This window comes from Anguilla rostrata, chromosome 3 (genome assembly GCF_018555375.3).
Source record: "Anguilla rostrata isolate EN2019 chromosome 3, ASM1855537v3, whole genome shotgun sequence".
In the NCBI taxonomy this organism is placed as follows: domain Eukaryota; kingdom Metazoa; phylum Chordata; class Actinopteri; order Anguilliformes; family Anguillidae; genus Anguilla; species Anguilla rostrata.
This window is the reverse complement of record NC_057935.1, coordinates 16225308-16243660: the sequence shown is the minus strand read 5'-3', so window position 1 is coordinate 16243660 and position 18353 is coordinate 16225308. Positions and strand designations below refer to the sequence as shown.

Below are 18353 nucleotides of genomic sequence, written 5' to 3'. Positions count from 1 at the left end.
TTTTTCAGGGAAAATGAAGCCGATGTAGCTGTGGCCAAGAAGGGGGCGTGCTAATTGCCTATATGAAGAAAATAGCGACGTGTGTGTTTCCTTTATTTCGGACATTTTAAACGCATCCGGATATTGATTAAATTCTGAAATATTTGTCTACTTTAATGTTTAACTTTTAATGTGAACAAATTCAACACTGATGTAAAATCCATGGTATGTGCATGTTAGTTGTCTCTTTCACACTGCGTACATTGCATTCTTGGGCATTTATGATTTGTTTAATTTTTTTTAAACAACATGGTAAAGTTACATGAAATGGTCAATGTTAGCAATGTTAAGATGTGTGTATAGTATATCTACCCCTGGACTGAATAAAGGGACCTGTTCAAGCAAATGAGTGTCTAATCTGCTCAAACCAGAGCAAGTCCCTGGATGATCTTCTGTTTGTCTGTTCTGTGATTGTGTTCCTGCTGTTAATCTGAAATCACCATCTGTGAATCAGCCTGCCTTCCTGACCTATCATCATGATGGGGGTTTTTTTTTTTGTTTGTATTGGTTGCACATGTATTTGCCTGCTTTTGTCCTTGAACTAGAATATGTTCTGGCAACGTGATAACTGAACTGTGATACTGCTCAAACATTTAAAGAGAAAACAAGACCAGGTCAAAACCTAGTATATGGCTGGACCTAACACACTTCATCTGGCCGACCAATGGTGTAACTTCATCACTCACTCAGTCACAGACATTCGCATTTATAGGGCTGGCCCTGCTGTTGCGGTCTAGCCAAAAACAAACCCCCCCCCCCCCCCCTTGATACAGGCAGGGAGTTGTAGTACAACTCTCTGCCTGTATCAAAGGCGTTCTTTTAGTTCACTGTCATATAAATCAAATGTCACATGTTCAGGAGTCCATTTCTTCATGGGAAATTAGAGGTTCCTTAATCACACAGTGATCAAGGACCAGACTTGCAGTTGTGCCACATACATTGATTACAGCAGATGTGAACTAGTATTTCAAGTTGTTTTAATGGAAGAGGTCTGTTACTTTCAAAATAGTAGACTGATATCTACGAAGCCGCACAGTGACAGGAAAAACATCACTGCTATGTTTTGGGAAGCCAAATCTACCAAAAAATAAGTTTACACCAAGTTTTAAGCACAAAATGGTCATATCAAATTCTCACACCACAAAAGAATACAAATAAATCAGTTCAATCATCTATGAGGGGGAGGACTTGGACATTTTTTAACAGCATAGAAAATCCACCCAATAAATTAATGTATTGGATTATAGAACACAATACCTACGTACTCAACACTTCCCACTCCAAATAACAATAAAAGGGCAGATACTAATTTTGGATACAGGAACTTAAAGTTTATTATTTTTAACTTTTTTCTTTCACTGAATTACCTTTTTGCAAAAAACAAATACACACATTTTTTTCTATCTAAAATTTAAAATATTTCTGACCTCAAGAAGTTATGAACATGTCTTCAAACATGGGTACTGGGTGGGGCATCTGACCTAAGTCAGTTGATCAACACGCACAAGTGCACTTTCAAATCCACGCGCACACACATACACATTCATAAACATGCAGGTATGCACACGTACGCAGAATCACACACGCACAAGCACTCTAACGCAAGCACACACACTACACCTTACTTTTTGGATCTTTGTGATTTAATTCTGAATTAACACAAGTACATACATCTCTGAATTATCAGAACTGTTTTGTAGAACGGCAATAAATTTAATGAGCTTTAGAATGTGATTTACATTTAATAAACATCACAGGCAAAATTACACATTTGAAAGCAATATTAATTTTTTTTCTTTTTTTCTCCATTGGGTGAAATAAGTAGCACCTACATATAGCAAATGTACAGGGGACATCAATGAAACATTACAGCTCTAAATCTCTACTGCCCTCTACCGTTCCACTGAACGCACTCTTCAGATAATTCTGAAAGAGTGAAGAAACAGTAATTTAACTTGGGGCTTGTACAAACACAGCATTTAGAATAACATTTACATTCACAAATTTTTTTTCTTTTGTTTCCTGTATTTAAACACTTTTTTGTATTTTTAGTTTTGCTTGCAAACCCTTTCCTGAGAACATAGTTTCTCATCATTGACAAAGCAGCTTTGGTTGGTTGTTTTTTTTTTTTTGTTTTACATTTTTTAAAAATTATTAGATAAGTGAAGGTTACAGGTAGAGGCCAGGTCTTTATTAGAGATTATGTGAATGAGTGAAAAAGATTACACAGCAATGGTAACAGATAGGTTATTCCGGGAGTAGTCAATTCAGCCCTTTGACCAAATCCATGATTCCACATCTGTGCTAGTAAGCACTCTGGAATATTTTAGGTGCGTGAGGTGATGTGGGGGGTGGGTGGCGGGGGGGGGGGTCTCCTCTCCTGTCGAAAACAGCTCTAAGCAATGTGTACATATCTACATATTATTTCTGAAATACAAAATAGAGGAGCGAAGATGAAAGAAATATGTACTATCCGTAGGAAATTAGTGCAAAAGCTTCCCCTGATAAGGCACGGTGGCAGTAGAAAGGACAGTTTAGGCACAGACAGATAGGTCCTGGAATGCCAGCATCCTGTGTGGCGCTAACCCAGGTGGGTGACCTCTCTGAGTCCCTGCTGACGCTTGATTGGACGTGCGTGGCGTGAGATAGCCGCTGTGGGTGTTCCTGACTGACAGAAGCTCCTGCGAAGCCATTATCGGTGGCTCCCGACTCTCTGTGCACATAAATCTGAGCAAACGAGACTTCAAGGCGTCCAGGGTTACCTGCTGTAGAAACATGAGAAATGGAACATACCTGACCTACGAGATCTAGAATGAATATCAAGCTGGCACTCTTTTGATTAGGAAAGGTGCTACTGATGCCAGGTTATTCATTCTAAAAAAAAGGTTAAAAAAAAAAAAAGTATAACTTATTGCAAGCTAGCAAAAAGTAGCAGCTGAATATGAAACTAGATACTATGAGCGTCAACCAATGTTAGAATTAACTTTCAACCCATGAATGTGTTAGCTAATATGTTCTAAAGCTTACTAGCTGCACGGTGCAAGCTTTGCAATATTGAAAGTGCAGCAGATCTACATTAACCCTGGATGCAGAAACATCATCTGTTTAGATATATGTGCAATTAACCAGAAGCTGTTTAAATAGGCTAGTCCACTAAAAGCAACAGAACCATCAGTGCTCAGGCCTTAACCTCACCTGAGCATGTCTACGATGTTTTGTCTTTTTACTCTTCAGTAATATGCTAACAACCTCTTTAAAACGGAGAACTGTGTTTCAAACAATGCTAGTGATTTTAAAAGAATGACAGTCGTAGCGGGAATAAGACCGTCACGCGTCGCTGCATCACGCATGCGGTACGCTCCAAATTCCGTTTCGTTAGTTCAAAGTGCACAGCGTACAGGAAACCTGCTCGCGCCCACCATTTTTCTGCCTTTTTGTAAACTGCCACTCTCGAAGGGGGACTGAGTGTTTGCGGCACGGTCTGTCCGCTTTAATTGCTTTTGGAGCGGTGGGCTGTGGCGTGCTGTATTCTTCCCTTATCAGCAACACCCGCACGAATGTGAACAATTCGCGGGACATGCGCGGTAGGCAGACTTCACGGCGTTAGCAACAGGTCACGATGCGCCAGGGACAGCACGACGCTCCACGTAACTTGTAGCGGTGCCAGTGTAACTTAACAAAATGTATTTCTATTCAATATTCACAGCCTTCCAAAAAACAAACAAACAAACAAAAAAACAACATCCGTATAAACTGTACACAAGACGCATAAGACAAACTTTGGACCATCCACATCTAAATTAATTTTTTTTTGTTTTTTTCTTGGGGGGGGGCATTGAAATGAATTTAAATACCGTGTAGCACACTTTAAATGGATCTAAATTACATCTGTTTAAAGCTGAATTTAAAATGAATTTTCAAAGCAATAAGAAACAGACTTTCAACGCTCAAATGTGCATGTCAGCATGGCTATTATGAAAACAGTTGGTTATTTTATCTTCTCAAATACTATTTGCTTGTTTTGTTAACGGCTGATTTGTTTCTCACACAAGAGATGCTATGTTAGCACTGAATTTTAATTTTTTTGACTGTAAAGCCATCAATTACACATTTTGATAATGGTTATTAAAGTCAATGAAAGCCAGACCATTAATATATACTTCCTTCTTCATTACAATTGAAATCTGTCCTTCTGAAATGTGTGTCTTAGAGTCCTTACAGTTCTCTTTCTACACATTGCACATACAAAGCATACACATGGCATTAAAACAGGTAGTCTTACACTGCCTGCCTTGTCTTTAGTTGAACTTCTCAACAGGAAATTCAAGGAAGCCGATTTCTGTGAGTCAGCCAGGCTTTGAAACGCATAATAGTATGGCGCAATTATTTTCTCATATAAACATGCTGCCCACACACTAAGCCCTTCTGCACTTCCTTAAACACTGCTCCTTCCATACATCTGGGATCACACCACGTCTTCCTCGAACACAGGCCCCCTCAGATCCAGATCAAAGCTTTCTGTAGTCTTGCACGGTGCGGGGGGGGGGGGGACACAGACCACTCTGTGTTTTCAGTTCAGTCCACACCAGTCATGATTGTCATAACGTTATCTCCTGGGTCAAAGCAGACAGTTCGTCTTGTAGTCAAAGGCACTGGCAGGTCTTCCACACTGACAGCCACGAGAATCCTGATAGAAGCCTTCCCTCCCCTGACTCCTCCTCCTAGTCTTTTATGGTGCCGTTTGTGACCTCTGACCCCCACAGGGCGGTTGGGCCGGGGAATCTATTGACTACAGTCGCCAACGAATACGAGGGAGGGAGGAGGAGAGACTGACATGTCAGCCACTCTGCTAATAAGTTCTCTGCCATGTGTAATGAAATGGGGAAGAAAGCGAGAGAGCGAGAGAGAGAGAGAGAGAGAGAGAGAAAGAGAGACAGACAGAGTGATGGTGCAAATGAGGAAGGCAGGGAGGGCAGACTCATGGCGGTTTTCACAGGGGGGCGGGCCCGTAGCCCTCAGGGCCTGTAAGTCTTAATCACGTCCTTGATTGGCCGGCGGCAGATTGGGCAGCAGGCGTTGATCTGCCTCTTCAGCTTCTGGCCGCAGTCGCTGCAGAGGCACATGTGACCGCAGGTGTAGATGACCGTGTCCACCTCCTGGTCGAAGCACACGGTGCACTCGCCGTTCTTGCTGCCCGGGGGCACCTCGGGGGGCGGGAAGGCTGGCGAGAGGGGCGGGCTCAGCGGGGAGCTGGGAGCCGTCACTAAAAAAGCAGGAAAAAAGGGAAAAAAAATACATGAACGTCATAAACTTTACGCCTGACCCTGTATGCCTGACTGCAGCTGAAAATGCCCCACCGAACGTACTCCCTCTGTGACAGTGTACAGACTTAACTGAGCGTCCACACGGTATGTATTGACCCGACTCTCTCCTGCTAGTGCATGAAATGCTGAAGTGCTGTATTATATATTTCCTGAAACCTCACTTGGTAGTTAGTGAATTAGTGAAGAAATGCATACATTTCTTGTACAAACAGATTTGAGCAGCACAAAGTAATTTTTCTAAAGATTTGGGCAATTTTCCATCAATGGAAAAAGTGATGTTCATGAATGACATTCCAGGATGCACTGGGCTGCTGTATATTACAGGATCACAGCAGTATAAGGTGCGCTACACTGTACAGCAACATTCCATCTGTTGTACTGTTCACCGCAAGACTGGTCATAGCACTCAATGTTGACTCCCGGGTTGTTTTACTCAACGCTATACCCAGCGATAACTCCTAGGAAGAAGACGAGCTGTTAGGGTTGTTTTATTCACCGCACTCACCCAGCGATGACTCTGAGGCAGAAGAGGAGCGGTTAACGCTGAAGGCCATGTCAGAGTCACTGTCATCTGGTGTTCCTCTTGGTGATCCTGAGGGCGAGGCTGGAGGGGGGCTAGACTGCGCTGTCCCTACATCGCAGAGAGAGGAACATCACACACATTGCCCTCTAGTGGTGGAATGAACACCCTGAAACTGCAAAATCACTGTTCCATCAGAGACTGAAAGTAAGCGTTTTCAGGCAAATACCATTCATTACTCTACAATTATAGTAATATGACGCAAATTAATATTACTGTGGTGCCTCCATGTTGAGTCAATTCAGTATATTCAGTATGCTGTTCACAAGGATCACTGTTAAAGAAAAAATTAACTTTGATTAATAGAAAGTACTGTGCATTTACTGTAATATGTTTGTATTTATCACTTTTTATCAGCTCATTACTGTCGATGGATGTTCTGTCATGTTGCAGTTGTGAGATAAAACAAAATGTATCATGACATATTAACACTGTAAATCACTGGATGAGACCATCTAGCAAATAAATAAATGTGAGAAATCTCCCTTCCCACACCCCCTTCATCAAACAATGACTCAGGAACTTGGTCTTTAATCCTACACTGTGAAAAATTAATCTGAAAGGAATTTTCGAGGGGGTTCCAAAGGGTAGTATTTGGTAGTGTCTGTCACAAAACCGTTACATAATCCAGCTGGTCAGCCTTGAAATCAGCCAGAGCCATTCTCTTGCTCAACGTTCCTCTTTTCCTCTCCACCTCACTCCCACCGCTCCCATGTGTCTCTCTCTCTCTCGCCCACATCTCTCTGTCTCTCCCTCTTTCCACAAGCTTTGTTTTGGCTATTTTTAAATCCCTTACAAGGCCAGTCGCTTTGCAACTGGTCACACGATTAAACCCAAAATGACAGGAGGCTTATGTGGGAGTCATGGGACAGGGCAGACGCACTGTATCTGAAAATAAATATGGCCTCCGAGGAGCACAGCCCCACACACAGACAGCCTCTCATATACGCAACCACACACAACCACACACACACGCGTGCACACACACACACACACAGCCTCTCATATATGCGAACACACACAGCCCCACACACACAGCCTCTCATATACGCAAAGCCACACAGCCCCGCACATATAAATGCACACTTACACACACACACACACACACACACACATTCTCTCACACAAACACACACATACAATCAGACAGACAGATGCACACACTCTCTCACTCACTCACACACACTCACACATTCACAAACACACACACTGGTATGTTTGTCGGGACGTGGGAAGTGAAGTTTATTAGGGGTGACAGGGTGACATACCCAGAATCCTGAGGCGGTTGACGGCGCCGTGGAGGCTGAAGAAGACCCAGAGCACCTGGGAGGAGTCCACGCAGAGCAGACGGCCCCGCCCGACGCCGTTGACGGCGTGGTGCACCTCCCCGCTGGCCAGCAGGGTGAAGCTGAGCACGTCGCCCGCGCTGGGGGCGGGGCAGCCCCGGTACACCACCCAGTACTCCTTCCGGTCCAGCAGCGCCTCGGGGTCGGCCGGCAGGTCCCCCGCCCGCAGGGTGCCCGGGTCGCAGGACGTCACCCCGAACAGGAGCGCCCCGAAGTACGGCAGGCCCAGGTGCCCCGCCTCCACGAACAGGCTCTCCCCGGGCTGCAGCGGCCGGTCGCCGAACACCAGCGTCCGGCTGCCCTCCAGGAAGTGGATGCAGGCCACCGAGCGGTCGGCCGAGAGGACCACGTCCGAGCCGCGCACCGGGTGGAAGTGCAGGTCCGCCTCCAGCGGGGGGGGCACGCAGCGGGCCGGGCGGGCCGGGGGGGCCGAGCCGGACGGGGAGGCCGACGGGGAGGGGGACGCCGAGCAGGGGATCAGCTGCAGGGTGGCCATCTTGGCGGCGGCCGCCTGGTTGGTCTCCAGCTGGTTGTTGTTGTAGTTGGCCGAGTCGTGGTTGCTCTGTGGCAGGTAGGCGCTCAGACGGGCGGCGCTCAGGCGGGTTGAGCCCAGGCTCTCGGCGAAGGTGCTCTCTGGGAAAGCGAGGGGGAGGGGGGGGGGGTGGAATTAGGCTGGGAGACCTTTAAACAGATTACCGCTACGCTGCGGGTTTTAAACACTCCCTTACATGTAAGAACATGAGACCTTGTGTAAGAACAGGCCATTCAAACCAAATACTCTGACGCTGTGTGTGTGTGCAAGCATTATGTGGGTGTGCATGCGTGTCAGCGGGAGGGTGTGAGTGTATGTGTGTGCGTGCATGCATGTGTATTTGTGTTTTGATAACACCATACTCTTAAAGTTCAGAAGTTCATAATTAAATTTGAGATGCAGATTTTAAAAATGTCTGTGCAAGGTGGTCTCTAAACTTAATTGCATCTCCCCCTCATTAGGACACAGTGCTGGGCTCAGTCTACTAGCACATCACAGCGACAGAAACAACAGCAATGAAATATTTCCCAACCCTCAGCTCTGTACTGAAGCTCCCCAGAACAGACCCCCTCCTGTCGAAGATAATGAAGATCCTTGCCCCCCCCCCCCCCTCAGCGATATGAGCCGGAACAGGCAGCCCAACCAGCCCCTTTCTGACGAGGAGAGGCAGCGGTCCTGTTTCACGTACTGGGCGTGCGCCAGGCGGTGGGTGGTACAGGAACACCAGCGCGGGTCTGGTTCTCGGGCGCATTTTTGAGGCCCGCAGGAATCCTCCGGTCACGCGTGAGCGGCCGTTACCAAATATGGGCGCGCTTCCCCTCAGACACAGCAGGAGCGCCCGCGCACAGAGCGGACCTGGGGGTCTGCTCGCTGATACGGTGTACGGCTCGGAGAGATAGTGCCCACGCACACCTCTTATCCCCCCCCCCACTTATCGCCCGTCTCACTGCTGGCTGCTATTCCTGACTGTTTCCAGCGGTGGGGGCATGAGAAAGGGGCCTCCGGACGCTCCCCTATGTACTCACATAGCAACAGTCACTCGGCTGCGTTCAAAAGCTACCCAAGGCTCCCCGGCATCCACATTCAACAGTCACACAGCATGTACGCTCAAGAATTACTCAGCATCTATTTTCAAGCATCTATTCTCATCTATACAGTTATTCGCTCAAGCACTAGCCCCTGCAGTCAACAATCACACAGGGTCGCCATGCATACAGTACCCAGGAGTCATTCGACATCTGACGCCTGTCCCATTTGGTGTGGGCGGGGCTGTCAGGGGCGGAGGGGCGGAGCTCACCCAGCATGGTGACCTCCTGCGTGATGCCGTAGATGTCGATGATGGCCCACAGGGGGCAGCCCACGCTCAGGCCGCAGTGGAAGAGGACGGGCTCGCCCTCGTTGACGGCGTAGAAGACGCGGCCGTGGCGGTCGGCCCAGAAGGCCAGCACGCTGTCGCGCAGCGCCAGCCTCTCGGGCAGGGCCTTGGCCCAGTAGCCCGGGCGCGTCACCAGGTCGGGGCAGGCGTACTTGGGGATTTCGGCGGCGCCCAGCTCGCCGGGGTCCAGGCTGGTGAAGCCGAAGCGCAGCGCCCCGCTCCAGCCGCTGTGCACCGCCGACAGGCGCAGGCGCACCTTCTGGTACAGCTGCACGGGCCGCTGGCTGAAGGTGACGCCGTTGCAGAAGCTGTTCCGCCGCGTGGCCCTCCGCAGCTGCGAGTCCAGCCGGATGTTCTTGCCCTTGGCGTGGGGGTGGAAGCGCGGCGACTCCAGGCTCAGGCTGAGGGGCGGGGCCGACGTGCGCCGCTCCACGCCGCTGCCCGGCAGCGTGTAGTACTGCCTGTTGGCCACTGGGCGGTGCTGGAGGTTAGCATCTGGAGGGAGAAGCGCAATTTTATAAGGACTAATCGGAGCGTCGATTCGCTATCAAATCCTGTTTTAGGCTTTATCCGTACTAAACGAAACACACACGCACACACACACACGGACGTGCACAGTACAAAAGCACCAGTGAACATTCAAATTTTCTGAAATAGTTCAGTGTTACACTAAACAATATTACACTGAACAATTCCTTTACACAAGTTCCACTCATAATTAACAGCGTGCAGTCACACGTGCAGCTTTTAGAGTTATTTCTCCTCTGCGTCGCACATTAAATCCTGTCGTTGTCACAGATTCACACCACTGTGCCTCAACACGCCTTCAAATGCTTTCCATCAGGGACACATCAGCATCCCCACATTTTCTGACACGGTACGAGATATTTTTTTGGGCATCTTTTGTAACTCTTGCTCTGTGGTAAAAGGCTGTCCGAGACAACGAGAGCCAAGAAAATTATAAAGCAGAATGACATTTAATCAAAGTTATAATTATAAATTCACTTAGAAAGTCGACCATAATTGTGAATTCACTAAAAAGTGATTAGAAAGTAAATGTTTGAGACGTGAGATTTTGGTGTGCGAAAGGACAGCTGTAATAAAGGCAGGCTTTTTAACGAGACAAATGGATCACTGCCTAGACAGACTGTGGCCTCCATCAACAATGTTCCCATTTTAGATCACAGTCGAGAATGAGTCACCGGACCGAAGCCGACAGCCTTTCTTACTGTATGTATTCTCTCGCAGGAGACACGATGACATATTTGTGTCCACGTTATCGACAGAATAAACAGAATGAATACACTGGTCTGCTGTACTCTTGAGACTGTGCGTATCTTTATGGAAGCACGCACATGTTCAACACGTCTGACATTTGTCTTATGTTCGTGCCATTTTGATTTTCAACTGACCGATTCACACGAAACACTTCATAATGATGTGCAATGCACCCTTAAGCACCAAATTCAGAACCATGTATAAAAACGGTCACCATTTCTATGTGTTCGGCATCATTGTGGAGGGGGCCGGTCATGACTATAGCCTATTAAAGCAGCTCAACGTGGGGCCAGGGAAACTGAATGACATCGCTAGAGGACTGCACAGGCAGAGACATACACACGATTCGCAGCAGCAAAAAAAAACATGTTTGTGGCCAATGCATTCCATGTTATAGCTATGTAGCGGCTAGATTGCGGCAGCTCTAATTAGAGGTATGGTATCTCGTATGGTATTCGCATTTCCCCTTTCGGTCGCCTCGTCCGTGCCCTGAAGCACCAGGTGCGACGTGACAGAGCTGTCTAGCAGTGGGCTAAACTAAGCACCGCGGGAAATTCTGGAACCCTTCCAGCGGCTGTGCAGCCCCTTTGACACAGCCCAGGAGATGATGCACAGGGAGGTAAGGAGCGCGTTCGCACGTTTAAAGGAAACTGCGGGCGCAACACAGCCCAAATGTGAGAAGCTGTGGACGACCAAAGGGCTTCTTTCCGGCCAAGCCAAACTCAAGTTTGAGGTGATGCCGCGTGGTGGGAGGTATGCCTTCTCTGTACAACATGTTCTTTTTTCACAGTTAACCCCTTTATCCACTTAGGCCCGGCTACAGCAGGGGCTCTCGATTACCGACCGCCTGGCACCTTTCCATGTACAAGCGCGATTCTCCGCCCAAAAAAAACACACATAAGGAAATATGGCTTTACAATATGCTTGAAAAACAAGCGATTAGATTTAAAGAGCTTAAACGGGATTGAGATTTAAAACAGCTAATCCTAGCAGCTGGAGGATAACCACTTGATCGACCTGACGTTTTTTTTTTTTTTTTTCATTTTTTCCCCCGTTGCCAATAGTAACAGGGGAGTGAAACTCTCCCACTCTCTCCATCTTCTCAGCGAAACCCCAGACCAGTAGGATTTTTAGGAAAAGGAACAACTACAGAGGTCCACAGACACGCTCATCTTCACCTGGGAGCCGTTTAAATTTGTCCCTTCATTTACGCGCGTTACCGAGAATGGGGGGGGGGGGGGGTCAGAGTCAAACTGACTGACGTTCCTGCGTACGTTCTTTGGCACAGGCCGTCTGGAAAGTTGTGGGGTTAGGAACTGTTGATAGTAAATAGTTCTCCCAGGAGGCACTCGGTATAAACAGGCAGTGAATAATCGTGGTGCCGGGCCTCACCTCACACACCAGCCTCGATCTCACTATTCCTCATCGCTCTGGAGCGTTTACGGAGTGTTTAAAAAGCCTTTACAAAGCATTTACGAAGCGCTTACGAAGCTTTCTGCGAGCACGGAACATTGGGAGCCTGCTCACGCTCTCGCGCTCAAACGCTTTCTCCAAAACTTGCTTCTCCAAACACCCAGGGGCATTCCCAGACTAAACACACAAAAGAAGCAACTGTCAATTTCCCCTTCTGCTAGAAAGCCCGCAGCTGTCAGAGCACGCATTTCTGCCTTTGATTTGCGCAATTTAGGACAGCCTGACAGAGACGGGGGGGGAAGAAACACGTACTAAATACAAGGCACGAAACCGTCGTGTGTACGCGAGCCTGCCAGCCTAAAAAAAGATGGATGCTGGATTGCCTTTGGGGAAGAGCTGGATTATGCAAACATGCGGGCCAACTATATAGGACCTCCCGGGAAATGTGACTTTATATGGCTTCCCTGGCCAGGCCAGTCTGGTGAACGCAAACAACCCGAGCCTACGTTTGGAAAGTGCCGCGGTGGAGGAATGTGTACCCCTGTGTATATAAGCTAGGGTCCAGTCATACTTCGATATACTGATATTTGGCGACATGAAGCGAACAATTTTGCTAATATTGAATATGTTGAATACAGCGTAAATATTCTTTCACAACAGTCCTTCAAATAAAAACAATTGTGAATGAACAACGTTCCCAGTCCCAGCCTAATACAATTTAAGTTGGCACGTCAAACACATTTTTTCACACAGCTAGCTAGCTAGCAAGCTAACTAACTAGCCAACAATTTAAGTCAATGCTCAAAACTGAATCCATGCTGACTCATCCCAATATGAACAGCTTTTTTTCTCTCCCTTATTTTACAACCTCAAAAGTATTACCATACACTTGCAAACAAAAGAACAATTAGGGACATTCACCTAAGAGACTGGATCTTGCTTTAGCTACATCAACATACAATTGGCTCAGTGACAATGATTGATAGGTATTCATTAATATTCTTGACATGGTCAGTATAAAACAATCACACGCACCATAATATACGACAAAGCACAGCTTAAACAGAGCCAAAGTATTATACAGGCCACCAAGTCGGTGTGATTTACCTCTGACGATATTAAGAGGGTATGTCCCATCAATATTCAATATTCAGATATCCAGTCAATATTTAGAGGGTGTGTCAGACTTAAGTTGTGCGGAATCAGGATATGATTTAGAGTCAACTGCATGAAATTTATTTGAGCCTGTACTTAATTCTCTAACTCAGTATTCCCCCCTGTATTATGAAATGTTATGCCACAGTACTGTTTTTATAACATTTCCAATAACTGAAAAAGTGGGAGGGGGAACAAAATAGTTACAGAATATAGAGTAAATTGTTACCGAATCACGGAGTGTTTAATTTCCAGCACAGGTCTACATATGATCACATGCCATGGTTTGTCTTAACATATTGAATATATTCAATTATTTAGATATTTTACATCAATATATTGATATTGAAAAAAATTGTGATGTTGTTAGAGCCTGATATACACCACTCTTTACTTCAACCCTCAGAGCGCCCCACTGCTTCACAGAGACAGCCCAGAATCTATCTCAGATAGCCCAGAATTCTTCTAACTATAGCACAGGAAGCCTCACCATCTCTGACACCTGCCAGGTCACAGCTGCAATAAAACAGCCCTTGATTTGGACAGCCGGTTAACAACAACTTCTGAGAGAAATGGCAGGGAAGGACCTTTCCTTTACACGGACAATGCGCTTTAGTTTGTTCTGTTCATTTCAATTCGATTCATATGTTCCTAAAAGGTCATTGTCGTTGCAAAATGACACCTTACAGAATATTTATAAACCGGGCACAAAATTCACATTACACAGCAATAACTGCACACATATATATGTCCAGCTAGTGTACCTAAATGTGCAAATGTCAATAACAACAACAGCAACAATAACAAACGGGGATGGGCTGGAGCTGACTCTGGAGTACTTCTAGGGTGCTGGAGGTAGTTCTGCATCTTTATTGATCTATGACATAGTTCAGTATAGTCTGCCTGCCATACATGCACCGTACATACAGACAGGCTTGTGTGGTGGTCTCTCTCTCCCTCCCTCCCCCCCTCCCTCGGTCCCGGCGCCAGTTAGGCCCGGGGTGAACGCAAGGGGGAGGCCATCATGGCACCAGGGTTCTATGGTTCTCCGCAGCAGCCCTCCATTAGGAACAGAACAGCCCCTGTGCAATGTTCAGCAAGGCTCCTCCCACTTCACCACCCCAGAGACTGTGTACCGCAGTCCAACGAGGGGGCGGGGCTACAGTGGACCAAAACTGACCCTTGCAGTTCCCTCACACAACCTTTTACCTGCCTTCCAGGTATTGTGGGAAACCATTGATCGATCAATAAATCAGCTTTCATTTATTATTACGTTCTTTCTAAGCATACATCAACCCAGCCTGAGGCTAAATGTAAATAAAATTTTAAAAACTGAATTCCCGAACTTCAAACTTCAAACGAAACTTCTAAAAAAATCTCCCTGTAAGAAAATCTGTGGGAAAATGTGTATGTGTATTACCATGTCAGTCCCAATTGAAACAAAATGTTATTTATATCACTGTTATCAACAGCTAATATCAGAACACAATCAAAGCAGCTGGCTCAGAATCCCAGGTGGCCAATGGCGACTGGCTCAGAATCCTAGATGGGCAATGACGATAGGCTCAGATATCCCGGGTGGCCAATGGAGTGGCTCGGAGGAGTTCAGTGGGAAAAGTCACACAGAGGAAATGCGGGGAAGTGATTTGAGGTGAATATGAAGCAGATGGGACTCGCGTCACAAACTTTACAGCCTTCCACTGCCCTGAAACACAGCAGACCAATCACGGGTCTGAGCGTGGAGGTAAAACAGCGCTAACCAGCAGGAGAAAAGCTGCACATCCAGACTGCCTTTCAGGGTCAAGACTGGGGCTGCCACATTCTATCTCGGGGATAGAGTTATGAAATATTTATTGCAATTTTCAAGCTGCAAGAGCAATTCCTGAGACTGTAGAGAGTGAGTGAAAGTGCATAAGCACAGTGACAGCGACAAGGAAAATAAACCAGTTTGAAAAGAAAAAAAAAAAAAACCCACGCAAATATAGTTTCCCAGAGACTGAACCTGGCAGCAGTGAAGGAGGGGTGCCGGTTGAGCTGCCTCTAATACGAGCTGGAGGTCAGGGCAGAGCCCCTGGTTGAGGACCCCCCGAATACCCAGCGGAGAAGGCTGTTTGTCAGCGGGACCGGGCTGCTATGCGCCGACTTCCTTTCCCACAGTGACCGCACGGGATGGTCCAGCGCCGAGCCCCTCCCCTCACCCCGTAACCCTGCTTTCCCAGAACAAGCTCTTTTCCCACACTCACTCCCCCCCCCCCCCCCAACCCCCCAAACCCAAAACCCACACCCCCGCCTCACACAGACAAGCTGAAGATCCTGGGAGAACATTCCCCGCTCTCTAAACGCTGGTCTGGGATCTGGTCTCCTCCACTTCCTGTCCCGACCGCCAAACTTATCCGTGTTTGATACCAAACTACCTAAAGGTCACTGGTTCGATTCCCGTGTAGGACACTGCCATTGTGCCACTGAGAAGGTACTTAACCTGCATTGCTTGAGTATATATCCAGCTGTATAACTGGATACAATGTAAATGGTATGTAAAATGTAATGTAATGCTACCGGTGTTCACTAGTGCCTGGTTGTTCAGACACATTTTCCAGCTTGCCGGAGGTAGGGCACAATTCAAACGAGCGGCTCGACAGGCAACGGTGCCGGGAGGATGTGGCAGACGAGGATATGCCTTTGATTTTCTGCCCTTACGGATGCAAAGGCTTCCCCTGTAGTTGCCGCTGCTGTCACAATGCTCGCAGTAACAGGAAGCACACTTAAGGGGTGCTCAGGTTCAGTATCTGCGGGTTGAGTGAGCCCTGATTGAACTATGCGCTATATATAGTGCACTACATCCCCTGGCACCCACTTGTCTTTATGTCGTAGGTTTATGTCAGTGTGACACGGACAGCTTGGCACCTTCTCAGCTCTTTAGTCCAGCCCTTTGTGAATTCTCTTTTGTTGGTCACTTTAACTGCATCTGCTAAATGACTGGAAACGAATGGGGACGTCATTTCCATCAGATTATTCAGGGTTCAGGGAGACGGCAAGCTCATCCCCCTCAAAAACCCTTAATCCCGTCAACAGGGGAAGATGATTGTATCTGGACCACTTAAGCGCTGATCACCTGGGAGCCGTGGGGACAGGAGCGCGTCTGACACTCACCGCCATGTCTCTGTTTCATGCTTCATCACCCGGCAGACGGAAATCACCCGCTCAAAACACCAAACAAAACGGATAAAAGGGAAATGGTTTTGCAGCGTCAGACCCGACTGTTGTGCAAACCCGCAGTCACGAGCGCCTAGAGCCGTGATGAAAAGAGGAATGTGCTGGAGAGGACGCTGCTCACCGAAAAATAAAAAAAAATAAAAATAAAAAAAATGAAATTCCCAGCCAACATTATAGAGCTCCGACGGCAGCGAAGCTCTAATTTATCCCTGTCAGGCCTGTCAGCTGAATGAGTCTTTCACACACTCCATTTTCCCACTGCACTGACTTCAGCAGGCCAGACAGCTCAGAGCGGCTATAATCAAGTGTGACGAAAAAAAGCAAAACAAACGACTTTTCTGTCAGTTTCAGCCGCGCGAGAGTGGCTCCAAACTGAGAGGCCGCTTGGGGGGGAGGGGGGGGGGGGCTGAGGGAAAATAAGGAAGCTAACGAACGGATATAAAAGCCGAGCGGTTAGAACCCCTCGTGTCACAGGCCGCCGGGACGTGCGGCGCTCCTCCGCCACCACCGAGCGCCGTCTCCATGCGGGGCAGCGGGGCGACGGGGTCCGGAGCGCACCGGACGGGCGCAGCCGGGGCTCTCCTGGAAAGGGCCAAATCCCATTTTATAACTGGTGAAGAATTTTATTGGAAAGCCGAGCCCGTAACCACTGCAGGCTGTGGTGAGAGGCTTTCTCCCGTCTGATAGAGACCAGATGTCCATAACAGTAACCCACTCCGTCAAAAAGAGGACTGCCATAAAAACCATTAGCGTTGTTTTATTTCAATCAGATGTGCGCATTCATTTTTGAATTTTTGAGTTTTTTTTTTTTTTTTCAGTGGCAGTTAGGAAACCCAAGGGACAGGATTTCAGCCTATGACACAACAGGCTTCAGTATCAGCCCCCACACACACACATACACACACAAACACAAACACATGAGCACAAACAGCTTCGACACCATCTGGCTGAGCTACCACAGTCTTGCCCACTGCCAATGCCCATACCTGGCTAATGCAGCTATAGGCTCACATCAGAAAAAAGCAGGGGAGCTCCTTACTCAATCACCCCCCTTGCATAATGAGGAGTGATTGGGCGGGCGGACCAACCGCTGTTATTAATTGGCTGCTCACTGCGCATACATTATCTCAGTTTCGGGCACCGTTTTCATGACACTGTCAGGCCTGCCAATTGGAGGACTCATGGGTAATGGAGTGGGATTTACGGAGTGGAGGTTCTCCAGTGAGGAGAAGGGGGTGCGTGTGAGTGTGTGTTACAGGGGTCTGGTTGGGTAAACGCTGCGTTCTGCATGAACGGAACGCCCCATCGGTGGTTTGAGGGCGCGGCCCTCTTCGCTCGACTGCGCTTCTGATTCGCTGTGACAGCGCTGGCGAACCCAGGGCCACTCAGCGTAACGCACCGCAGCGCATTTCCTAAATTAGCCATTAGCGCTAATTAAACCCCGAAACCAAAGAAATTCAGTGCGCCCCTCCCAACGAGCCGCACATCTGCAACATCTCTCCCAGCCATGTTCTGACCCCTCTCCCCTCCCACCTCCCACCTCCCCCAACCAGCTGCCACACGTCTGAGACCCGACGGAGACAAACGATTTGGCGGGTCCGCGTTTCCGTGGAACATGGCGGAACCCCGCCGCCCCCTCCACATCCTCGCCCGAAGGCGGCAAAACAGCGGCTCTCGGTCGAGGAGCGCGAGGCCTGCGGGACTACACCCGTCATCCGTTACCAGCTCTGACAGCAGCGCCGAGGGAGACGCCGTGAAAAAGACAGAGACGGAGACGCCGCCTTCCGCCACGGCCCGCATCGCGGACAGAAGTCTCTTCCGCAAACACAGCGGCAGCGAGGTACCGGCCGTCTGCGCAGTGACAGAATGGTGGCAGATAAACACACACACACTCTGCAGAAAGGAGAAGGGGTTTCCTCTGACCTGATTTCAGTTCCACACTAACCCAACTGGGCAAAAGGAACGTATGGAACCAGAGATAAGGGACGGAGTCCTTATTTTCCCAGAGTTTTTAAACAAATAAATCAGCAAATAAAACCAAAACCAAACTCATTTCCCATTCTGAGAAACAATATATTCAGCCTGTAGTCTGACACAG

At 47.8% G+C, this 18353-nt stretch overlaps 1 protein-coding gene across 2 annotated transcripts in view; it reads right to left on the bottom strand.

Annotated features, from left to right (window-relative positions):
• Positions 1-1664: 1664 nt before the first annotated feature.
• neurl1b (neuralized E3 ubiquitin protein ligase 1B) overlaps positions 1665-18353 on the bottom strand; it is a 65690-nt gene continuing 49001 nt past the window's right edge. For both annotated transcript variants that reach the window (XM_064326486.1, XM_064326487.1), the window contains exons 2-5: positions 9119-9691; positions 7212-7922; positions 5869-5994; positions 1665-5302 (exon numbers count right to left, since the gene is read on the bottom strand). In XM_064326486.1, the coding sequence (XP_064182556.1) occupies positions 5055-5302; positions 5869-5994; positions 7212-7922; positions 9119-9691 (1658 nt within the window). In that variant the 3' untranslated portion in view covers positions 1665-5054. The remainder of the gene's footprint in view (positions 5303-5868; positions 5995-7211; positions 7923-9118; positions 9692-18353) is intronic.